The 25,820-nt window shown below is 43.6% G+C and overlaps 2 protein-coding genes across 3 annotated transcripts; both read left to right on the top strand.

The window, feature by feature from the left end:
* Nucleotides 1-3,647: 3,647 nt before the first annotated feature.
* LOC306753603 (ATP-dependent RNA helicase DHX8) lies at nucleotides 3,648-14,127 on the top strand (the record flags this gene model as incomplete). Of its 2 annotated transcripts, none has more annotated exons than XM_079237491.1 (23): nucleotides 3,648-3,756; nucleotides 4,056-4,141; nucleotides 4,266-4,338; nucleotides 4,609-4,700; nucleotides 5,008-5,114; nucleotides 5,774-6,193; nucleotides 6,539-6,683; nucleotides 7,049-7,255; nucleotides 7,353-7,440; nucleotides 7,632-7,729; nucleotides 8,033-8,180; nucleotides 8,663-8,844; nucleotides 9,373-9,567; nucleotides 9,646-9,831; nucleotides 9,922-10,132; nucleotides 10,225-10,406; nucleotides 10,944-11,084; nucleotides 11,191-11,346; nucleotides 11,642-11,779; nucleotides 11,989-12,117; nucleotides 12,608-12,804; nucleotides 13,489-13,668; nucleotides 13,766-14,127. In XM_079237491.1, 23 exons carry the CDS (start codon nucleotides 3,648-3,650, stop codon nucleotides 13,983-13,985), a joined length of 3,690 nt encoding a protein of 1,229 aa, XP_079093617.1. In that variant the 3' UTR covers nucleotides 13,986-14,127. The 2 variants fall into 2 exon arrangements, with proteins under 2 accessions (XP_079093617.1, XP_079093618.1); XM_079237492.1 differs by having other exon boundaries at nucleotides 5,777-6,193.
* Nucleotides 14,128-16,212: 2,085 nt separating this feature from the next.
* LOC306753604 (ATP-dependent RNA helicase DHX8-like) lies at nucleotides 16,213-25,384 on the top strand. The gene is given in 22 exon segments (XM_079237493.1): nucleotides 16,213-16,264; nucleotides 16,389-16,495; nucleotides 16,641-16,806; nucleotides 16,809-16,889; nucleotides 16,891-17,030; nucleotides 17,250-17,394; nucleotides 17,713-17,904; nucleotides 17,993-18,080; nucleotides 18,175-18,272; nucleotides 19,157-19,304; nucleotides 19,702-19,883; nucleotides 20,763-20,957; nucleotides 21,037-21,222; nucleotides 21,322-21,532; nucleotides 21,652-21,833; nucleotides 22,008-22,148; nucleotides 22,322-22,477; nucleotides 22,618-22,755; nucleotides 22,881-23,009; nucleotides 23,131-23,327; nucleotides 23,600-23,779; nucleotides 24,969-25,384. Coding segments are annotated over 21 exon segments (3,231 nt in total). The 5' UTR covers nucleotides 16,213-16,264; nucleotides 16,389-16,439; the 3' UTR covers nucleotides 25,189-25,384.
* The last annotated feature ends 436 nt before the right edge of the window (nucleotides 25,385-25,820 follow it).

Raw genomic sequence — 25,820 nt, forward strand, 5'->3', positions numbered from 1 at the left:
CTAATCTAATGAAGCGGCATGGTTACACCTGTTTCAACATCATGTCCATGGCTGATTACCTCAATGGACATTTTGTACACTTTCATGTGCCCGTTGAGGCCAAAAGTATGTGGGAAATTCTTAAAAAGAAAATATTTTTGGAAGAGATATATGGAGCTAGTGCTTTGCATAAAGTTCTCCGGTATTAAAACGCACACACACACACACACACACACACACACACACACACACACACACACACACACACACACACACACACACTACACTAAGGTACCTAATGCGTAGGTTTTGGGTTATAGATGATGATGTCACCACCATCATATTGTACACAAAGACAGTTCAACAAAGACCGTTTTTTCCCCCCAGTTTGATGTGGATGAACTTGTCTGACCTGCACAGAGAGCCGACTTCAACCCCGTCCAACACTGTTTGGAAGAACTGGATAGTGAACTTGACCTGATCCTCATCCCGAAAACAATCTGTCCTCCTCACTGACTGAATGGGAGCGATTCCCTGCAGCAGGTTCAACATCTGGTGGAAAGCCTTCTCCATAAGATGCTCTCTTCTCTTCTCTCTCCATGAGATGCATTGGGAGAAATTGAATAATATTCATGTTGTGTTAAAGTATGTTGCCATTTTTGTGTTTTTATGCAGGCTGGTCTCATCCAGCAATACCTACGAAAAAAATAAAGGGCCGTAATTCGTATCCCACGAACTTTGTTCATATTGTATCCACGTAATCTTGAAAGAGGACGTATAAAGATGGACGGTTTTTAGGAAAACTCGTGAAAACCTTCATTTCTACAGTGGGAGCTGGTCCTCGTCACGGAGTCGGCCATGTTGCACCGCCGTGTTTCTACAGGAGCCCAGAAGGGCCAAACCAAACACTGGCTCTAGAGAAGGCCTTTTGCTTTTGTACGTTAGCTGAAGGCCACCGTAGTTCTCCAACACGCTGAGCAAGGCCAGCAGAGGGCGATGCAGTCGGTTGCAGTCTTCACCATGAGATGACACACACACACACACACACACACACACACACACACACACACACACACACACACACACACACACACACACACACACACACACACACACACCTGCACACTGCCCCTTTAAGAGTCCACATACTTTGTGTCCTTGTTGTGTATACGCTCTGAAGGTTTTGCAATATTTTTTACATGAATCTTGGCCGCCGACAGATTGACTAAATTTGAGGTGAGCTCATGAATTATAGTCGACGCAACCCAAACGCCGAACAGCTGAACAAATCCAAGGTTGTATTTTTTTTTTTACAGAACACGGGGGAGAAAATACTAAATGAAAAATGCATTGAGTGGAAAAAGATCATGTGGGACTTCTGAGGAAAGCGACCTGGAAGCTTCTCCGAGAGAATCCATTACTGCCTGAGTTAACATAGAGAGACATCAGAATGATGTAAAATGTATGCTTTTAAAGATGCAGCGGCAATGTTAGAAGTGGCAAGCGAAGCAAAAATAATTACCAAAAGATTACAGAGGTTCAGAGTTTATCTGCCGTAACTAACTGCAGCGAGACGCATGCAGACATAATCTCATAGGTTGACTCCTTCTTAAAATGATAGAATAGCAGAGGGTTGTATGAGCATGAAGTCATACAAGAGAGGTTCTCTTGATCAGGAATCAAACAGTGGTCTGTTGCGGGAAATAAGTGGCATGTTTATGGCTGGGGAATGAGGATAAAATATGAGGGAGGCCTCACAGAGGACCAGACCGGTCCATACGATGAGGTCGTGGAGTTGAGGATGTGCTGGGAGGTATACGGGGGTCATCCCAGGACGAGGGGAGGAAGGATGTCTCCATGTCCTGCATACCAGCATCTACTCCCAACATAAACACCATACACCACAGTCTCCGTAAGTCAAAGTCCTGTTCGTGAGTGCAGAACCATGAATCACGACCGTATGCAGTGACACTCTGCGCGCCGGCCAAGATGGAGACAGAGATAAAGCCGCACTGGAAGCCTGAGCTAAGTGCTCGAGATTGCACGCGTGCGATTAATCGCTATAAACTGAGTTCATATGTCTTAATAATTCTGTTTTTTTTGTGTGACTCATGAGTAATAAGTTACTACACAGTACGTGGACTCCCTAATATTAAACCCAGATGTGATTGATTGAAGATCTTTACAAAAACTGCAGGCGTTAACACAGTGCGGTGCTTCTGGGACAATTTTGGTTGCAGAGATTAGTAAAGTCAGGTTTAATCGAGGTACAATTCTTTCTAAAAAGAGGCTGGATGAGGTTGAGGTCAGGGTTCTTTGCAAGCTGGGGGGAAAAAAGCATTTCTTCATGGACCTTGTTTTGTGTATGTTAAAACAGGAAAATGGAAAAAGTTGGAAGCAGTGTTTAAAATATAAGATGTTTCACTTCCATGTCTCTTAAATTATCCAAAACAAAGAAACGCAGCTTAAGTACACCCGTCCACAAACTCATGGTCCTATAGTGAGGTCGCCTCATGTCCCATCTGAGCAAAATGGAATGAGCAACATGTCGGAAATATCTTAAACCCATCAGTGTTAATAAATTCTTCATTGCACTGAAACAAATAATTTAGGCGACAAGGCTACGCCAGACATAATGTAGCTCTTGCTATGCATCCCCAGGGCCAACGCTGGATCTGTTGTCGGCCTACAGATCATAAAACATAAACCATTTAATGAGTTGTGTGATGTTCTTATAAGACGTTGCACGCAATCATATCTTTGCCTAAATCTGCTGAAATGTGCATTATGCATTTACACAATCCATGAACTATTCATAAAACAAGGACCAGGACCATAACAGAGAGAACATACACGGTATATCAGTATGTGAACTTACGTATGTTTGTGTGCGTCTGTATATGATCTATGTTATTTTATGGGCGTAATGACATTGCTGGCAAGTGTGTTGTGTAATGCAGCAGCTGGGAGCTCAAGACACATTGCCCCAAAGGACAATAAAGTATATCTTATCATATATCTTTATTTCACTTTTTGATAAACTGGTATACCTCAGAGATACATTTGATGGATCCCTTTTATTAAATACAGATGTTTACACTCTGCTGCCAAAACACAGATGACAAATTGACATTTCACAGTAAACACCCCACCATGTGGAGACACAGATATTGGCGGGCATGAACATGTGTAGCAGATCGCTCCCACCCGGGACACAAAGTGTTCGAGTCCCTTCCCAGGAGGCTGCGGCCCATCAGAACCAAGACCGCACACACCACAAGAACAGTTTATTTCCAGCTGCAGTCGGGTTCATCAACAAAGACCGACTTTCTTTATTAAAATACCACTTGCCACTTTTATTTTATAAAAAATACTTGTTGTACTGTTATCTATTTGTTTGTTTGTTTGTTTACCGTATTTATATTTAAATTATTTCTCTTTGTTGTTTATTATTTTTATTATTACCTTTCACCAAGTAAAATTCCTTGTATGTTGGTAAATAAACGTTTCAGATTCAGATATTAGGAATTTTAGCGCCATCGTGCGGCAAGTATTGGCACGACTGTTTTTTACGTACTTGACGTAAAAAGTCGTAACCGGAAGTTGCCCACGTTCAATAATGTCTGCTCGTGTCTTCCTTCTCTGAAACAAAACACGACTCGAGGAGAATGGCTGACGGTGGAGTCGACGAGCTGTCGCAGCTTGAATATCTGTCTTTGGTGTCAAAGGTCTGCACGGAGCTTGACAACCATTTGGGAATAAGTGACAAAGATTTAGGTGAGTCGTTTTGTGGCGAAGAAGAAGAATCCCGGATAGCTAGCTAGCTGGCTAGCTTGTGCTAAGTAGCTAGTTAGCTGTTGTTAGCTAGCTACAGTGTTTTATGTTAAACTGGCCGTTTTTTTAATCCCAGAGTTGTGCTATGGAGAGTGTTACGTAAACTGTGGGCTTGTAGTAAAGTTACGTCTCAGTATTACGAGAGTTTTCAACGTTTTTCAACGTTAACTAACTAAGCTAGCACGAGCAGGCTACATTAGCATTGAGTGTCTTGTTGATTTTGTTTTTGAATTGTGTCGCAGCTGAATTTGTCATCGACCTCGCGGAGAAAGAACCAACCTTTGATGGATTCAAAGATCTTTTGCTCAAAAATGGAGCCGAATTCACAGTAAGTTCAACGCAACATTAAGCTAACAGCCAGACACTGGCTACAGCTAGCATAAACAACTAAACGCTAGTTAACTCTAACCTTAACTAATCAGAGTTTATCGACTGTTTTGTGTTCATTGTAGGATTCGCTCGTCGGTAATTTGCTCAGGCTCATCCAGACTATGCGACCTCCACCCAAGTCCTCTACGATTAAAGGTAAGTTAATGTGACAACCGAGCAGCCAAGGTGTCAATATACTAAACATGTTCACTCTGCATAACGTTCCAGAAAAACATAATCAAATAGCTTATTTTACCCCAAGAGACATTTCCCCCATAAATATTGTGTATTATTTACTTGTATTTGGTCAATATTTGTACTGTGCAACTATATATATATATATATATACACACACACACACACACACACACACACACACCGGAGTACAATCAAAACTACAATTAACGAATAACCGTCCATTTTCAGTCTCTGAGGCTGAGGTCAAGCCGAAGACGGGGAAGGACAAGATGAAGGAGTTGTTTCCTGCACTGTGTAGAGCGGATGATCCGGCACCAAAGGTACGTTGGCTATGAAACTCTATTTAATACATACTAATGAACCACCTTAGATACTCTGATGGTGGCTGTGGTGTTTAGAAAATGAAACTGGAGTAGAGTTATGTGGAAATGGAATTTTGACACTAGTCTGCGCCTCGCTGTGTATGCATTCTCAAAGTTAGTAAAGGGAGTCACGTACCAGCGATGGCTAATATGCCTATAATAATGCAGTATTCCAGAAGTGAATTTGATAAGAAATCTAAACAAAGATCAGTAAAAGTAGTGTGCTTCTGTGGGGCTAATTGTTTTATTTGAATGACTTTCTCAGAAGCTACTAGATGAAGATGATGTGAAGGTAGCAGCTGATGCCATGATGGAGCTGGAGATGTTTTTGCCCAGTGTCAGCGGGACAGTGCCTAAAAGCAGCAAGAGCAGGTAAGATGGATAACGCTGGTCACATTCTTAAAACTATATTTTACATGTAAGAGATGTTTGCTTTTTTGCAGCGCTGCACTGCTCCTTCAGTCACCGGCTGATTCACCCCCGGTGTCTGAGGGAGAGGTACCGAAAGTCCTTTCTCCCCGCTGCTGTCAGGCTGCACAACACACTGAGCTTTCAGTAAACCATGATCACTTAATCACTTTTGGACACTTGGTCACTTTACTCACTGTGGACACTTTAATTGTACTCAGCTGGTGCAATATAAATACGTTTAAGTACTTCTATCTATATATATATATATATATATATATATATATATATATATATATATATATATATATATATATATATATATACTCTTATTCCGTCTGTATATTTAATTGGAAATCGATACTATATTCTTCTTACTGTTTTACTACTGTTTATTGTTATGTTATTTTATTTATATTACTTTTTTTTACTATGTGTCTCTATTGTATGCAAGGCTGCTGTATTCCCGCAATTTCCCCACTGAGGGACTAATAAAGGATTTTCTTATCTTATAGGATAACAAATGAAACAACCAGCAAATGTGCATTTCCACTTTTTTCAATTCAACTCTTTTTAGGGTCACATGTCAACTGTGGCTGATGTTTATGTACTTTTTATACTAGCAGATCAGAAAAGAGCCGACGCCAAAGCCGAAGTCGCAGCAAAAGCAGAGAAAGAGACAGACGGCGAGATCGAGACCGAAGCAGAGACAGAGACAGAGACAGAGATCGAGCGAAGGACAGGAAAAAACGGCACCGCTCCAGGTCCAGGTCTCCCTCCAGAGATCGGCACAGAGATGGCGACAGAGACAAGGATGGCGACAGAGACAGAGATCGCGGCAAAAGAAGGGACAAATCTTCCCGCTGGTCTGAGTGCCCAGCCAGTCCCAAAAAAGACCAAGATAAAGACAAAGACTCTGATCGCTGGAAGGACAAACATGTGGACCGCCCGCCGCCAGAAGAACCTTCTGTTGGAGACATATACAACGGCAAAATCACCAGTATCATGCAGTTTGGATGCTTTGTTCAGCTGGAGGGATTACGGTCAGTATTAAGTAGGAATGTACCAAATATACATGTTTTTCATGTCTATTCATTCTGTGTAAACACGCTATTTCTGCACAGTTGAATATTAGGCTACACTTATATTATTATAAGACATTCAGTGCAGCCCTAGTATTCATTCATAAGCGCCGTTAATACAACATTGACTTAACTTCAGAGCGAAAGCTCAACCTCCTGTTTACTAATTAACATCACGTCTGTAAATTGAATCGCAGGTGCATTCCTCTGATTTGTGGTGCACACATGGAGCATAAGTTACCAGGAAAGTACTGCGTCTATCAGTCTGTTATTCAGTGAGTAAACCATGCTGTTCTCTGTTCGTAGGAAACGATGGGAGGGTCTGGTCCACATTTCCGAGCTGCGTAGAGAAGGCCGCGTGGCTAACGTCGCTGATGTCGTCAGCAAAGGCCAGAGAGTCAAGATCAAGGTGCTTTCATTCACCGGCTCCAAGACCAGCCTCAGTATGAAGGTAAGAACATCAGAGGATGACTTATGAAACATTTCTGTGAAGTTAGTCTGAAGTAGAATACATTCATTGTGTGCAGATTTCTTTGTGGGACCCAGGTTGGAAAATTGAGATCTTGATTGCACATTAGTGCTTAACTGATTTCTAGATTATGTTTGCGCTTGTTTTTAATTAATTTAATCTGATATTCCCTTTTATAACCGAGCCTATAATTGTTTCAGCCAGTGAGTCGTTATCTTCTGATTTAGTGATTAAGCGGTTAAGTGAATTTCTCATGAGATATTTGGAGCGTATATTGTGAAATACTTCTTCTCTTAATTGTCAGCAAGTAAATTGGCTGATTTTCTGCTCCCCCCTCTCTTCGCCAGGATGTGGACCAGGAGACGGGAGAGGACCTGAACCCCAACAGGAGGAGGAACGTGGGCCCAGACGGAGGGGACGAGATCTCCATGAGGAACCCGGACCGGCCGAGCAACCTGAAACTGGGCCACCCCCCCGAGCTGGAGCAGGACGACACCCTGGAGCGCAAGAGGCTCACCAAGATCTCTGACCCCGAGAAGTGGGAGATCAAACAGGTGGGTCTTTATACAACATGGCTCTCTGCGCACATTTAATGCCACTGAACTGCTATTTAATTTTTTTCAAACACTCATGCTCTTTGTCTGCCCTTAGATGATTGCTGCCAACGTCTTGTCTAAAGAAGAGTTCCCCGATTTCGACGACGAGACCGGGATCCTTCCTAAAGTTGATGATGAAGAGGGTAAGAAGCCTCGGTTGTACTTTGTGTTTAGTGCTACTTAGCAAACGACAGTATGCTACCACGCCAAACCTAGTGAAAATTATAGCAGGGAATGTCAAAGATCAGCCTCTTTTGATGTCTTACTTTACGATATAAAAGACTTTTGGGGGAGTTTGACTGCTTGCTCATTGATCGTGTTCTCTGCCATTCAGATGAAGATTTGGAAATTGAGCTGGTTGAAGAGGAACCCCCATTCCTGAGGGGACACACCAAACAAAGCATGGACATGAGCCCCGTTAAGATTGTCAAGGTACTGAACACGTCTGCACATGTTGTATCGCATATCTTTCTGAATACACCGAGGGGAGACTACAGTGAAAGTTTAGACTTTCTTTTAACAGTTAAGTTAGTTGCATCTGCTCTGTCTTTCAGCTCAAGATTCTGGGAAATATTAAGTCAAACAATTATTAGAAAAGAGTTCTCATCTGAGAAAGATAACTTGTTTATCTAACAGAGCTGTTCAACATACATTTTCGGGGACTCTAAACATACATGGCGTCTGTAATCCTGTGCTCTTGAGTGATGCGGTCCCGTTTCTCCCCTCTGGCCATAGAATCCAGATGGCTCTCTGTCTCAAGCCGCCATGATGCAGAGCGCTCTGGCCAAAGAGAGACGGGAGCTGAAGCAGGCTGCACGGGAGGCAGAGATGGACTCCATCCCCATGGGGCTGAATAAACACTGGGTCGACCCGCTGCCAGACGGTAAGAAATCCATTAGACGTGCACATTAAGTGATTTCCGAAGTTGATTTTGAAGAATGATTCTTCAAATCCCCGTGTAGCCATAAAAACCATCTGCCAGTTTGAAATTTGCATATTGATTATCTCACCCTGTCCCTTTAGATTTTATATATATAATTAGTTTTATCTTTTGCTTTTTGCACAATCCCGTTCTGAATAAAGTCTTGAAGCTTTGCTTCATCAAAACCGCAGTCTGAGTCATACCTGCTCCACGATGGCAGGCAGCGTCCCTCAGGCTCGCCAGCACTGGAGATGGTTATCTAGCTTCCTGCAGCCTCCAGATCTGGCCGGATGGAATAGTATCGCCACGGTCCAGCGCTCTTTGTGTCCCCGTCATGGGGCCCAGGCTGTTTCCTGCCGTAGTCACGCAGATCGGATGCGATACGATTCTTTAGTTGCGGCATTTCCTTCATTATCAAGCGCACTTCTACTCCTCTTTTCCAGTTGATGGTCGGCAGATTGCAGCGAACATGAGGGGCATTGGCATGATGCCCAATGACATCCCAGAGTGGAAGAAGCATGCTTTTGGAGGCAACAAGGCCTCCTACGGAAAGAAGACCCAGATGTCCATCCTGGAGCAGAGGGAGAGTCTGCCCATCTACAAGCTGAAGGAGCAGCTCATTCAGGTTCGTCACAGATTAAAAGTGGGATGCGCCACATGGGAGTTTATGAATGAGTCCGATGAAGCAGATGTTGAAGCTTAAGTACATTTATGCTGTGTGTGTTGTGTTGAAGCTTCTGTCTAAATGCAAACAACACTTCCAGAAATGTGGCTAAAGGAAAATATACAGCATAAATGCCACAGTGCAAGTGGTTGCTAAGTCTGTAGTATCATTACTTTTTGTTAGAATTGTTACTCAACACCATAAAATCATTAATCAGGACATGTATTCTTTGCAAAAAAGGAGCAGAGTCAGAGATCCAACGTATTCTTCAGTAAGGAACATACAGATATAACGGATCACTGGACTCCTAAACTGGGCCAAGTAGCTGGCTTTATGTAAGGGAAGTTCACCCAGAAGTCCCAGGCCATAAGACCCCATATATTTGAGAGGAAATCAGTTTTTCTCCAACGCCTTTATTCTTTTTAAAACCGAGATATACTACAAACGGGGCCCAATTTGTAACGTTTGCTTCGTGTCAATCCGTCACAGGCCGTTCACGACAACCAGATCCTGATTGTGATCGGAGAGACGGGGTCCGGTAAGACCACGCAGATCACTCAGTACCTGGCGGAGGCGGGCTACACCACCCGGGGGAAGATCGGCTGCACGCAGCCCCGTCGTGTGGCCGCCATGTCCGTGGCCAAGCGAGTCTCTGAGGAGTACGGTTGCTGTCTGGGGCAAGAGGTGAGCGATTTGTCGAAATGTATATTAGCTTCGTTCAAAATCTCAAGATGGCTAATATACACATTTGTTTTGCCGTAGGTGGGTTACACCATCCGTTTTGAGGACTGCACCAGTCCCGAGACGGTGATCAAGTACATGACTGACGGCATGCTGTTGAGAGAGTGTCTGATCGACTCTGAGCTGGGCCAGTACGCCATCATCATGTTGGACGAAGCCCACGAGAGGACGATCCACACCGACGTTCTCTTCGGTTTGCTCAAGAAGGTGAGCAGGATGCGCTTCGTGTTCACACATTTAGTGGAATGAGTCGGGTCACTTGTGAGAGACACTGAGCGTTTCCTTCGTCCGCCTCAGACTGTACAGAAGCGCACGGACATGAAGCTGATCGTAACCTCGGCCACACTGGACGCCGTGAAGTTCTCCCAGTATTTCTACGAGGCGCCCATCTTCACCATCCCAGGAAGAACGTATCCGGTGGAGGTTCTCTACACCAAAGAGCCTGAGACGGACTACCTGGACGCCAGCCTCATCACGGTCATGCAGATTCACCTGACCGAGCCTCCGGGTATGTCGGATGTTTAAAAGTGTCCTTTTCCCCCAGTGGACCCAAATATCGGTGTGTGTCAGAATCCAACGTTCCCTTCTGTGTGTTTGCAGGTGACGTCCTGGTGTTTCTGACGGGACAGGAAGAGATCGACACCGCCTGTGAGATCCTGTATGAGCGAATGAAGTCACTGGGGCCGGATGTTCCTGAGCTGATTATTCTGCCGGTTTACTCCGCCCTGCCCAGCGAGATGCAGACCAGGATCTTTGACCCGGCACCTCCGGGCAGCAGAAAGGTGACCATAACCGCCATATAATAACAATAAACTACAAATACTCTTCTGCATTGAAATGCCTCAAAACTACTTTTTTTACTTGTGTATTTACATTATCCCAAATATTTTAAACACAGACAAATTATTTGAATGAAGGCAAGTCTCCGTTTCCCATGATCCCACTTCACCGTGTCACCAAACTCCATCTTTAGTTATGTTTGAGGCGGAACATTAGTTATCTAAAATCATAACACATTATCTATTTCTGGTTTATTGATGCATAATAGTCCAAATATATCTGTATCCTGGAAAACTATTTTTATCTTGATTATCTTTCTGCTTGTATAAATGGTCTTATTTGTATGAAATATTCAGTAAATAGTCTTTGTGTCTTGTGACGTCTCATTGGATCTTCAACTGACACCTTTTTACAGTTTTATTTATTTAATGTGTGTTTTCTACTTCTAATAGTCTACTAAAAGCAACTTCCCTGGCTGACATTTCTAAAACAATGTGCTAAAAATTAAATTATTATTAAATTATTTTTCCTCCTGTCAGGTGGTCATTGCCACAAACATTGCAGAGACGTCTCTGACCATCGATGGAATCTATTATGTTGTGGATCCCGGCTTCGTCAAGCAGAAAGTGTACAACTCGAAGACGGGCATCGACCAGCTGGTGGTGACTCCCATCTCACAGGTACCGCATATTCATCATCTATTTGATGTTGCAGGAGAGAAAAAACGCCAATGTTGCCTGATAGTTCAGCAATTACTGAATTGTTAAATTAAAATCTGAATTGCAGGCCCAGGCCAAGCAGAGGGCCGGTCGAGCCGGCCGAACAGGCCCCGGGAAGACGTACCGGCTCTACACGGAGAGGGCCTACCGGGACGAGATGCTGACCACCAACGTGCCCGAGATCCAGAGAACCAACCTGGCCAGCACCGTGCTGTCCCTGAAGGTAAACAGTCACTAACGCCTTCTTATCCCACACATCTGCGTGTGTTTAGGACTAGCACCAGGTAGAAATTCAGCAAAGGGTGTGTTTTTTATTTATTTAATTTTATATATATATAATTTGTTTTTTTAAAGGAGTGTAAATGTTTCAACCTCTCTTAACTTGACACTACAATGTTCTGCAACGACTCCTATATAGAAACATATAGTTGCATAAGCAGAGCAGCAGATAAATAATGTGTCGGCTAAACTCTTGAAGTTATCATCTAACTTCAACTCATTTGTGTTTCCTCTACCAGGCGATGGGCATCAACGACCTCCTGTCCTTTGACTTCATGGACGCTCCTCCCATGGAGACGCTGATCACGGCCATGGAGCAGCTCTACACTCTGGGCGCTCTGGATGACGAAGGCTTGCTCACGCGGCTGGGGAGAAGGGTGAGGGACGCTCTTACTTCTGCTGCGAAGATGAAGAGAATAAATCTGCATCAAATCACATTCATGCACTTTGTAGTTTGAATAAACAAATTATGTATAATGCAATGTTCTTTCTAAATTCTATTATGCCCTTCACGTTCCTCTTGTCTTCATTTTTAGCATTGCTCCAATTTTAATTGTATTTAATCTTTTCCTCCTTTCCCTTCCAGATGGCCGAGTTCCCTCTGGAGCCGATGTTGTGTAAAATGCTGATCATGTCCGTCCATCTGGGCTGCAGCGAGGAGATGCTAACCATCGTGTCCATGCTGTCTGTGCAGAATGTCTTCTACAGGCCGAAGGTATTCCACCGCCTTATATTTCATATGACTTACTGCATTTATTTAATATGACTTACTGCATTTATGTTTGAAAACTGAAGTTAAAATGTATTATCATCATGAGTGTTTTACTCCATGGAAACTGATAAATAACTAAGTTTATTTACTCTGCCTGCGCGTAAATATATTAAGTTCATCATAAAATAACATATTGACAATTTAGCTTTTGGTTGTTTTGTTTGTAGACCCATTAAAAAAATAAGTATAAAATATTTCCTCAAGTTTTGTTCATTAGTTGCTGTCTTTAAATCCTCTCTGATAGTTTTTTCTCTTTATTTTACCTTTATTTTCCCAGAGTATAGATCAATCATACAGGGCCTTAATTAATAAAAGTAAAAGTGTTTACCGGTTGATCGGTCTATATTGCTTCCAAAATAATTTAATTGGTATTCTCCAAAAGGCCGCTCAGATGACTCAACACACCTTTTTCCCTCTTTTTCTTGCGCTAAAGGACAAGCAGGCCCTGGCGGACCAGAAGAAGGCAAAGTTCCACCAGCCGGAGGGCGACCACCTCACCCTGCTGGCCGTCTACAACTCCTGGAAGAACAACAAGTTCTCCAACCCCTGGTGTTACGAGAACTTCATCCAGGCCCGCTCCCTGCGCAGAGCCCAGGACATCCGCAAGCAGATGCTGGGAATCATGGACAGGTATGACGTTATTAAGATGACACGTGAGCGACTCGATCTGGAATGATTAACCTTTTAAAAACCCATCCCCAGACTGAGAGATTGTTATGTAAAACTGTAAATCATAGCTTGTTTTATGAAGAAAAAACTGCTGTATTTGGATGTATTGAACACCATAAGTAATATACAAGTGAAATACATGGCTTGGTGCATGAGAAAATTCAAATGTCACACATGTGCAAATGAGTCCTCACCTGAATTTTCTCTGTTCTAAACCCTCTTTAACTTTGTTCTGCTTCACTTTATCAAAGTCAACCTTTGCAGAGAGAATGTTCACATATTGTGCTATGATTTTGGTTAGAGAATATTCACATATTGAGCTATGATTTGGGTTAGAGTTGGACCTTCCAGCTGCATCATTTCAAAGAAATAATCATCCTGAAAGTGTTTTTTTTTCTCGGCGGAACTGAAACCTTTTAATTTTTTTCTGTGTCATCTTCATTTACTCTTAACCAGTAACATGTAAACTGATATTTACACATCTGAACAATATCTCACATGTGTACCTTTTATTATAACACCCACATTATTCAAATAGCCCTAGTGCTTGCAGAGATGCACCCTTTATGGGTATGATATTTTCGAGGAAAGGGCCTAAAAAAAGGTTGTTTTTCTATGCGTCTCATGAACCTCTCTTCTCTCCAGACACAAGCTGGACGTGGTGTCTTGTGGTAAAGCGACCGTCCGGGTCCAGAAGGCCATCTGCAGTGGCTTCTTCAGGAACGCGGCCAAAAAGGACCCTCAGGAGGGCTACCGCACGCTGATCGACCAGCAGGTGGTGTACATCCACCCCTCCAGCGCTCTGTTCAACCGGCAGCCCGAGTGGTACGGCAACCCCAACAATACATGTCTTTATTTACCTCTGTGATCATTTCCAAATGTGAAACGGCCGCATGACTTTCCTTCCCCTCTCATCCTGCAGGGTCGTGTACCACGAGCTGGTGCTCACCACCAAGGAGTACATGCGGGAGGTGACCACCATCGACCCGCGCTGGCTGGTGGAGTTTTCTCCGGCCTTCTTCAAGGTGTCCGACCCGACGCGCCTCAGCAAGCAGAAGAAGCAGCAGCGCCTCGAGCCGCTCTACAACCGCTACGAGGAGCCCAACGCCTGGAGGATCTCTCGGGCCTTCCGGCGCCGCTGATGAGCGTGACGTCATGAAAAACAAAAATGTTTTGATGATGATGAGTCAGATGGGTCGACGTGCAAAAGCTCTGGTGGTTTTGTATCGTCGCCACTTCAGAGTTCACTTAAAAAAACTAAAATGTTGTACATTTCCCCCCAGAAGTCTAGGTCTGAATTTTAGTGTCATTATTTTAGGAACCGTGGATCTAATATTTTTTAATGGCACTAATACTGGAACAAAAATAACAACTTTTCAGTTGTCAAGTTTAAAAGTGGATCTTCTGTGATGAGATTCTGAGAGACGGTGGACTATTTATTTTGACTCTGTAAACAGAAAGCATAACGTTATGCCCGAATGAGACCTGATCATAACGGAGTCGTTACGCTTCACTAGTCAAAAGTTGTCGCACCATAAATATTGAACGGCGTATGTTTGATAGATTTTGTACTGTAGCTCCGACAACTGTCACTCGTCTGCGTATCGAAGACTGTTGCTTTGCTCTGCTGAACTATGACGATGTGTCCTCATTAAATACAAGATTTTTTTTTAACCCTTGGATTTTGTTTTTGTTGTGAACTCTTAAGTGGAAGGGAAGGTGCCGTAGATACCGAGGTTATCGATCGGAGAATGTGGTGTTGTCCGTTGCACAAAAAGAAAATATTTCACTTCAGTACATGTCAGGCTATTAATCAGCTAAATGCATACAAATTATCACAATTCAAAGCCTTCAATAAACAGCAAGATGTATCCCTCTTTGTATTATTTAGCAGCCTTTTGATGTTGCAGCTGGTTGAAGGGGAATAAATGTAAAACCTTTGGGTTGTCGTGGTGGAAGAAGTACTTCGGTAAAAGATCTAAGAGTAGCAGAACCACAGTGAATAGATACTTTGTCCTGTATTCTTTGAGTAAAAAGTAGAAGTTGTAATATAACTGCAACTCTGTTACAAGAAAAATGTATGCATTCATAATTCTTACTTAAATAATAGTACAAAAGTATTGACGATCAAATATACCAGAAGTATCGGATAATTTGTAATTCTATGAAAAGTACTTGTGCACAATGGCCCGTTTCAGACTATATCTGTTGTGTGACTAAATTATAATTAGTGATTTATTTTTGTAAAACATCACTAATAAAGGAATATCTTATAAAGGTGGAGGATTTTTTTCTACCAGCTAAACCCATAATGCATCATACTTTATACAAATAATACATTATTAATAATCAAATGAGTGGAGTGGAAGTATATTGTAGCATTATAGGGGAAAACTCAAGTAAAATACAAGTACCTTGTATTATACAGTACTTAGGCGGATGCACTAGTTCCCCTCAACCTCTGGTTTTAGCCTGCATTACTGTCATCTGCCTGTTGGCCGCTAGGGGGAAGCAGCGCCGCGTCACGTGCGGGCGGAGCTCAAACGGAAAAAAGAAAAGAAGTAGAAGAAGAAACCACTTCCTGGTCAGAAATAACAACAAACGGCAGAAAAAAATGGCTGCTTCGGACGAAATACAACGTCTCGAGTATTTATCCTTGGTGTCGAAGGTGTGCACGGAGCTGGAGAATCATCTGGGAATAAGCGAGAAGGATTTGGGTAATGTGACGTCACTGTTTCTCCGCGTGAGAGTGTTTCTCTGAGTTAGCGCGAGTAACTGAACACCAGTTGATGTTTTGCAGCTGAATTTATCATCAATCTGGCCGAGAAACACCCAACGTTTGAGGGATTCAAAGCGGCTCTTTTACAGAATGGAGCAGACTTTACAGTAAGTAAAAAACAATTTACATGTGTATTATTATTATTATGATTACTGCTTTACATTTAAATCCACTTTTCTTGTTTCAGGATACCTTTATTGGTAATCTACTTAGACTTATTAATACTATGCGACCCTCACCGTCCACAAGTACAGGTACTGAACCTTTATGACATGTTTATCTTTTACATGAGCCTTCTCTTTATAACCCACCTCTCCAGAACTGCTTTTAATGTGTGATTGTGTGCTCTATGTTCTTATTGTTTTGTATCTTTATTTATTTGTTTTATTGGATAGCTTTTATGATGTTTTGTAAAGCGTTTTGTACAATTGTTGTTGTAAAGTGTCATTGGCTACTATGGAAAGCGCTATATAAATTAAATGCATTGTTATTATTATTATTAGTAGTATGTACTAATACCTCATGTTCTGTTAAACTATATCGTCTCCGTTGCGTGTTGCAGCTCATCCGTCAGAGGTGGAAAAAGACATCCTGAAGGACAAATACCCAGCTTTATGTAAACCAGATCATCCTGTGTGGAGAGTAAGACTCTTTTATTTGTCTTCTTTATAAAGGCCAGCAGTGGCATGAATAATACATTTCAGAGGCAACTCCATATTTAAGGAGTTATGGAGCTGTTGTCACTAATTATCACCGCCTCCTTCAGATTCCACCGTGCCACCCAGAAAAAGATGACGAGAAGGTGGCAGCAGCCGCCATGAAGGAGCTGGAGATGCTTATGCCCGACTTCTGTGGAACGAGCTCTAGTGACGGGTAAACGTGTTGTACTAAAAGTGTGACTGTTGTTTGGAAAATGAACAGGTTATGATATATTTTAAAATCAAATCGTATCTTTCATAACAGTTTTTTTTCCGTCTCATTTGCTCCTCGGGGCGGTCAGGAATCTGGACGGTGCCAGAAGTCGAGACGCAGACAGACAGACCGGACGCCGGCGAAGTCGCTCCAGATCGAGAGAGCGAGACGGAGACACGAACCCCGCGCGCAAAAAGAAACGGGTGTCCCGCTGGAGCGACCATCCACCAAGCCCTCGCAGAGACGACGCCGCCAACAACGGCGCCAACAACGGCGCCAACAACGGCGCCAACAACGGCGCCAACAACGCCACCAACAACGCCACCAACAACGGCGCCAACGACAACAAGAAGAAGGACGAGAGAGACTCTGACCGCTGGCGTGATAGACTTGTGGATCGACCTCCGCCGGAAGAGCCCGTCGTGGGCGACGTCTACAACGGCAAAATCAGCAGCCTTATGCAGTTCGGCTGTTTTGTGCAGCTGGAGGGCCTCAGGTCAGTCAGCTGATGGGAGTCTTTACAGCTGGATACTAATAATGGACAGAGAGCGTGGGGACGACATGCAGCGAAGGGCTGCAGGGCTCCCTGCTGTTCAAAATCTATTGTCATCCACTAGATTGGACGTTCTGTTGCATTCATATGTGTTCATGTCATGTTCTTTTGGTAATTGCATCTTGATCCTGACCTGCGTTTGTGTGCCAAACTGTCCTGCAGGAAACGCTTCGAGGGCCTGGTGCACATCTCCGAGTTACGCAAAGAAGGACGAATAGCCAACGTGGCTGATGTGGTCACCAAAGGCCAGAAGGTGAAGGTCAAAGTGCTGTCCTTCACCGGGACCAAAGCCAGCCTCAGCATGAAGGTGAGCCGCGTGTAAACGGTCAGAGGGAAAGGTGGTTTTACGTTCTTTCACCATGAAATTTAAATATTGAATGACTCATTGCTGTTGAGTAGTTAGTAACTGAAGGTTTTTTAGACAATGACATGAACTCAAATGTCTGTTTATCACACAGTTTTTTGGTTACGAAATTCTACTATTTGATTTTCTGCAAAAATGGAACCTGCAGGTTAAAAAGCACAACACATGTGGCCGTTAAATGAATGCATACACTAACTTGCAAAAAGCAGTTTGACTCGCATCTAACAAGAAATAAGTGGTCACTGGTTTACACGTTGCCAGGATGTGGACCAGGAGACGGGGGAGGACCTGAACCCCAACCGGAGGAGAAACCTGGACCCCGCAGCCGCAGACGAAGTCATGAGGAACCCGGACCGCCCCGTGGAAGCCAGCCTGGTGGACGCAGAGGAGAACCCGCTGGAACGCAAGCGGCTTGCCAAGATCACCGACCTTGAAAAATGGGAAATCAAACAGGTATTCATTCATCAGACGCGTTCACGCCGATTAAGCGTGAACAGCGACGTCTTCATTGGCAGTTATAAAAACATGGTGTCCCGTTTAGATGATCGCCGCCAACGTGCTTCCTAAAGAAGAGTTCCCAGAATTTGACGAGGAGACGGGGATCCTTCCCAAAATAGACGACGATGAAGGTGAAACTCTCTCAAACCTTTTCTTCTGAAGTTTGTGCTCCGTGAAAGTTACGCTGCAGAATGACGTCTCTTCTGTTAACCGCTCGCTCCGCAGATCAAGAGCTGGAGATCGATCTGGTGGAAGAGGAGCCGCCGTTCCTGAGGGGACAGACCAAGTTCAGCACCAACATGAGCCCAGTCAAGATCGTGAAGGTATTTACCCGGACGGGCTGTTTGTGCGTCGGTCGAATCTACGCAGATCACACATCACACAACAAAAAATATATGTAAAAGAATTCATGAATATTATTTTCCACTGCTCACTGAGTTAAATCTTTTATTTACCAACATGACTCCTCAATATCACGACCAAATATTCATTGATTTTGCGAATTTCAGCTCTTTTTAAATGCAAGTTTGTTATTTTACTTAAGATAAGATAAAATAAGATAATCCTTTATTAGTCCCGCAGTGGGGAAATTGCAGGATTACAGCAGCAGACGGGTAAAGTGCACACAAGAGATGCAAGTAAAATAAAATAAAAAACAGTAAAGAATCCACAATAGGTGTATAATAAGCCACGGAAATGTTTCTCATGCTGCGTTTACACCAAAAGCGTTGCAATTTTTTTTTTGCCTGAGTTTACTCGTGAGTTAATGTGGTTAATTTGCGTCATTCGCTTTTTCACGGCTGAAAGGGGGCGTGGCTTTTCCGTGGCTTAACTCCTTGAAAACAGTTACCATTTCCGCCATCCACCATTGAAATAACCACTGGTTCTGCTTTATACTTGTTGTGGAAGTCCCACACACGTCGTAACATCAAACGCCATCGTGTCTGGTTCATAATATTATTTGTATAATATATATATATATATATATATATATATATATATATATATATATATATATATATATATGATGTCATACATTAACACAGCCAAAAATATCCCCAAAATTGATGCATTAGGTTCAAATATAGTACCATAGACACCTGGAAGACCGTCTGGACTTGTTTATATTGTATATATTGTTTATTTGTTCTGTACATTAGTTTTTTTCTATCATGGCACCAACAGCTGTTTTCACTTTGCCCATCAGAACCCCGACGGCTCGCTCTCCCAAGCAGCCATGATGCAGAGCGCTCTCTCCAAGGAGAGGAGGGAGCTGAAGCAGACGGCCCGCGCGGCCGAGATGGACTCCATCCCCACCGGGATCCACAAGAACTGGATCGACCCGATGCCGGACTGTAAGGGACCCGTCCGGAACAAACGTTCACCCAGAAACTTAATTCAAGGGCAAAATCAATCAATATGTCGTGTTTCAAAATCGAGAAAATGAAATTGAACCGCGGGTCTCGTGCCAGGCCTATTACACTGTTACATTGTTACCGTGGCACGGCTGGAGATGATTATCTAGCTTCCCCATGAGTTTATACACTGACCCATAATGCACTGGGACTCTGTCTTCCGTAGCCCGGGGGGATAGCGGGAGTTCCTTCCCGCCCTGGTCGCTACCTCCTGACTCAGTTTAATACAAGAAGAGCTTGTTCGGATATCGAGTTATCGGCGCAGTTCATCTCCATTAAACCAAACAGTGGGATCTTGCCGGAACTTAACGCCGGTCCTGCTCCTCTCCTCCCACAGATGAAGGGAGGCAGATTGCTGCCAACCTGAGGGGCATCGGCGCCATGCCGATGGATCTTCCGGCGTGGAAACGATACGCCTTCGGAGGGAACCAGGTGTCGTACGGCCAGAGGACCGAACTCTCCATCCTGCAGCAGAGAGAGACTCTGCCCATTTTCAAGCTCAAGGATCAGCTTGTTCAGGTAGTCAGAGGTCAAAGACATGCATGGGCCAGTTCTGAGATGTGGGGATATTTTGCTGTCTTTTTCTAAGACTTGTGGGGGAAAGAAACATCCAAAATACACATTTAGGTGTTTACTTTACTGCTTTGTAGAGATTTACAGATATACATTTTAGATTTCTCCTAATTCCCCAAAAACTTGCATCAGATAATGCCTCTTTTGCATATTTAAACATACAATTTCAGAAAACTTATAACACAAAAACTATTGTTTTAATGTAAGTAGCTCAGCTGGGGAAGTTTCCTTGTGATATTTATTCATTTATTTCTGACTCTTTCCTCCTAAAGTGTAGGAACGTAATAATAAAAATAAACTTTATTTGTTTAGCACCTTTCGTACAAGAAATGGAACACAATGTGCTTTACAATAAGGAAATAGGAAAATAAATGAAACATACTTGATAAATACGATTTGAATACATAGAATGCAAAGCATAAGATGAAAAATAGAACTAATAATATTAAAATCAGTACCCATATTTTCCACGTCAATAAACTGCAGCAGCATTAAAGTCTTTTCTTTATTAGTGGTGGAGATTCATATTTTTTAGACAAAAACTCTACAAATCGGGGCCTTTTGGTCAAGTATCTGACAATACTCAATATATCGCAGTATTGTGATAGTATCGTGATAATATCGTATCGTGATAATATCGTATCGTGGGATCTCTGGTTGTCTGTGAGGCTTTAAATGAACACAACTTACTTCTCCAGAACCGGTCGATTAAAACAACATCAGCATTTTTCAGCCCAAGAGAGAACAGAGGACTTTGAGAAAAAGAACAAACGAGCTGCGAATCCGCGTTACACCTCCATCAACATGAACCCTTTCTCTTCGCAGGCCGTCCACGACAATCAGATCTTGATCGTCGTGGGAGAGACGGGGTCCGGTAAGACCACGCAGATCACTCAGTACCTGGCGGAGGCGGGCTACACCTCCAGGGGGAAGATCGGCTGCACGCAGCCCCGCCGTGTGGCCGCCATGTCCGTGGCCAAGCGAGTCTCCGAGGAGTACGGCTGCCGTCTGGGACAAGAGGTGAGCGATCTTCTGCATCTGGACAACGAGAGAATCCTCCCTCCCTCCTGTAGCATTTATGTGACCTTTTTAACTCTAGGTGGGTTACACCATTCGGTTCGAGGACTGCACTAGCACCGAGACGGTGATCAAGTACATGACGCACGGGATGCTGCAGAGGGAGTGTCTGCTGGACGCCGACATGAGTCTGTATTCCCTCATCATGCTCGACGAGGCTCACGAGAGAACGATCCACACCGACGTGCTCTTCGGACTTCTCAAGAAGGTTTTTATTTCTGTTTTACATTCTGCAAACCACACGATCCTTTTTAAAGAATATCAACCGCTCTATTTCACACAGTCACTTCCGCTTGTCTCTCTTTAGACGATACAGAAGCGCAAAGACATGAAGCTGATCGTGTCCTCGGCCACACTGGACGCCGTGAAGTTCTCCCAGTATTTCTACGAGGCGCCCATCTTCACCATCCCAGGAAGAACGTATCCGGTGGAGGTTCTCTACTGCAAAGAGCCGGAGACGGACTACCTGGACGCCAGCCTCATCACGGTCATGCAGATTCACCTGATGGAGCCGCCGGGTACGGTTGTGTCGGGAACAGCTTCCAGATCGTGTGAATGATAAACCTCCCCATGCCTCCGTGGGAGAAAAATGGATTTAAATGATCTCGCATGTGACCCAACTTCTGTGTCTGTGCAGGTGACGTCCTGGTGTTTCTGACGGGACAGGAAGAGATCGACACCGCCTGTGAGATCCTGTATGACAGAATGAAGTCACTGGGTCCGGATGTTCCCGAGCTGATTATTCTGCCGGTTTACTCGGCCCTGCCCAGCGAGATGCAGACCAGGATCTTTGACCCGGCACCTCCGGGCAGCAGAAAGGTGACCAACTGCACCGGAAGAGATTAAAGCTGTGAGGTGTTGTGAAGCCTGCAAGCTCATTCAAGCTGCTCTCGAATTTTTATATATTTTCCCTTTTCTGGTGGCTTTCAATTTGATCTAAAACTACAAACAAAAGATCCACAATACATTTCTGATCCTCTCGTTCACCGGCAGGTCATCATCGCCACCAACATCGCCGAGACGTCGCTCACCATTGACGGCATCTACTACGTGGTGGACCCCGGCTTCGTGAAACAGATCGTGTATAATTCCAAGACGGGCATCGACCAGCTCGTGGTGACGCCCATCTCACAGGTACGTCCATTTCTCACGCAACCCTCATTATATTTAATGTTTGAATAGACATCTCTTTGCTACAAGATGCAAAAAGATACATACCTACGGTACACACAGATTGCACACTGCCCATCGTACGACCATCCTAAGATACGGTTAATATAAGGGTTCCTCCATGATCGCCTTTCCAGGCCCAGGCCAAGCAGCGGGCCGGTCGAGCCGGCCGAACGGGCCCCGGGAAGTGTTACCGGCTCTACACGGAGAGGGCCTACCGGGACGAGATGCTGACCACCAACGTGCCCGAGATCCAGAGAACCAGCTTAGCCAGCACCGTGCTGTCCCTGAAGGTAGTGTTCTGACTCCGGGAATCACTCTCCATCTTTTTTGGGGGGGAGGTTTGATGACGCAAAGCAGGGACCGTTCTTCTTTTTCGCCCAGTTATGTTTTTGATTGTCTTTCAGTGAGATTTGTTTTCTTTTTAACGCAGGCCATGGGCATCAACGACCTCCTGTCCTTTGACTTCATGGACGCTCCTCCCATGGAGACTCTGATCATAGCCATGGAGCAGCTCTACACTCTGGGCTCCCTGGATGACGAAGGCTTGCTCACGCGGCTGGGGAGAAGGGTGAGGAGAATGGGGAATTCTACGCATTATACGCTGCTTAATTTACCCGTATGATCTGTGCAAGATCTTCGGTCAGATCCTTGTTGTGCATGTGTGTCTGATTCACCCCCGTCTGCGTGGTTCAGATGGCCGAGTTCCCTCTGGAGCCGATGTTGTGTAAGATGCTGATCATGTCCGTCCATCTGGGCTGCAGCGAGGAGATGCTAACCATCGTGTCCATGCTGTCTGTGCAGAACATCTTCTACAGGCCGAAGGTTTGTGACTTACTTCTGTGACCTCAAATCTTTGATTGGCAACAACACGCTTCAAACCTTTGTGAACTAACTCGCATCGTCCGAAGACGCAAGATGAAATCCTCCCCCTCTACGTTTCCAGGACAAACAGACCCAGGCGGACCAGAAAAAGACAAAGTTCTTCCAGCCGGAGGGCGACCACCTCACCCTGCTGGCGGTCTACAACTCCTGGAAGAACAACAAGTTCTCCAACCCCTGGTGTTTTGAGAACTTCGTCCAGGCCCGCTCCCTGAAGAGAGCTCAGGACATCCGCAAGCAGATGATGAGCATCATGGACAGGTAGTCTGAAGACGTTCCACCACGTTTCCATTATTGCAATTCAGTGTTTGTTGTGTTGTTGAGAATGGAAACATGTGTGACGCTGAGCTCACGCAGTGTGGAATGGAGGAATTACTGTAGACGTAAACATATGAGGCAATGTGTGTACATGCGTGCCAGAGTTAAAGAAACACACACGCAGCTTTTAACTTAAATCAAACATGACAATTTTAATATAGAAAACCCCGTTTTGAGTGTTGTATGAACATATTTAACACTAAATATTCCCCCAGACACAAGCTGGACGTGGTCTCTTGTGGTCCCGCTACGATGCGGGTCCAGAAAGCCATCTGCAGCGGCTTCTTCAGGAACTCTGCCAGGAAGCATCCGCACGACGGCTACCGTACCCTGATCGACCAGCAGGTGGTGTACCTCCACCCGTCCAGCACGCTCTTCAACCGCCAGCCGGAATGGTGAGACCAGATTTAAACATTTACCCCGCAGACGTCACAGGGGGTATTCTTCTTCCTGCAGAATGAGTGTATACATTGTACCGATTTCTATGGATCAATCACTATTAATGTCGAAATTGTTTATAAATACGGCAATACGGCTTTATAATAAGTCACCGCTTGCCGGATCCTCTGTGAATTAAACACTGTAAATGTTTATAGTTATCTACACTTAACATATCATATTACATACATTATTTGCATTTTTGAACTCTCCTATTGTTTGTTGTTGTTGTTATTTTTATTTACACCTTAATATGCACATACATACTTGCACTCTTGCACTTCTACTGTTTAAGTTAATTTAATTTAATTCCTAAATTAATACTCTGCTATTCTTTCTTTCATCCAGCTATTTTATTGTTGTTGTTATCTTTATCTTTATTCTATTAGTATTATTATTGCATATATCTTTCATCCCTGTTGTTTTTATATCTTATCTTATTTTTTGTGTAAATGGCTGCTACGTGACACAAAATTTTCCCTTGGGGATTAATAAAGTATATATTCATTCATTCATTAAATTGATATACAGAAAATGAAGTAAAACTTCAAAAATATTAATTGTTTGCTGCGACAATAATGTGAGCATTTAATACCATTTTTGTATCCTTGTAATTATAATAAGTTTGGGTTCTGAACTGTGATAGACACTTTTCACTGTTTTTGACTTTTAAATCTGGAAAGTACTATTAATCATAGTACTGCAACTACTGATTATTCTGCTAATTGTACTCTATTACAGTGGTTCTCAAATAGGGGTACTTGAGATTAAAAATATATACATATTTACAATTGGCATCAATTCAAAAATCCTTTTAAAAGTAGTTATTTAATAAGTATTCAATAATACATGTGTAAGTTCTTAAACTGAATTGTATATATTCTATATTAAATCAGACACTGATGGCACAGCGCTCTGTATTACATTGTTTTTTCAACCAAAAATCCATGAATTGGTCTCTAGGAAACTGTATTATCTCTCTCTACAAAACAAGAGTTCACATGCTTGCTTCAAACAGCCCAAAACCCAAAAGACAGTCAGCATCAAGCAGGACAAAGGAAAGCAGCTGGAACCACCGCATGTTAGTTGTTTAATGAGTTGCAGGCGGCCCTGATCCGTAACGACCGTATTTGTGTCTTCCTGCAGGCTGGTGTACCACGAGCTGGTGCTCACCACCAAGGAGTACATGCGGGAGGTGACCACCATCGACCCGCGCTGGCTGGTGGAGTTCGCGCCGGCTTTCTACCGAGTCGGCGACCCGACGCGCCTCAGCCGGCAGAAGCGGATGCAGAAACTGGAGCCGCTCTACAACCGCTACGAGGAGCCCAACGCCTGGAGGATCTCCCGCGCATTCAGGCGCCGCTGAGGGTCTGGCGCCGCTGGGACCAGCTGGACGTACTGGGACGTACTGGGACGTACTGGGACGTACTGGGACGTGCGTAACGACTTTGAGACGTTTCATTTAGTTTGGACGAACCTGGACGGTCTGTTTATTCAACCTCCATTAATCTGCTGTGAACACGTCATACTTAATTTGGCCTTGATAGATATATATATATATATATATATATATATATATATATATATATATATATATATATATATACACACACGGAATATTCCACATATTTTGTAAAATAAAATTGTTTTCCGTAATTGCCGATAAGCACATTAGTTTTCATTCGTTGCTGCTTCTTAATGTTAAATTAATTATTTAATGTGTGTGCAATGCGTTGGGGCGTTTAGTTAAAGAAATATTCACTTACAGGAAACATGCTTCTCTGCTTTTTGTCTGCAGTAAATATAAGGCGAAAAAACACGATGGAAAGATCAGAATTAGACGCTCATGTATAATAACTCACAGTATTCTCATTATTCCCCTGCAACACCATACTGCTGTGAAATCATCTCCTTCAATTTTTTTTTATTTATTTGAGCGTCTATTTCTGATCTTTCCATCGTGTTTTTTCGCCTTATATTTAAACTACGAATGCCCAT

Source organism: Taurulus bubalis, assembly GCF_910589615.1.
Source record: "Taurulus bubalis genome assembly, chromosome: 2".
NCBI lineage: Eukaryota > Metazoa > Chordata > Actinopteri > Perciformes > Cottidae > Taurulus > Taurulus bubalis.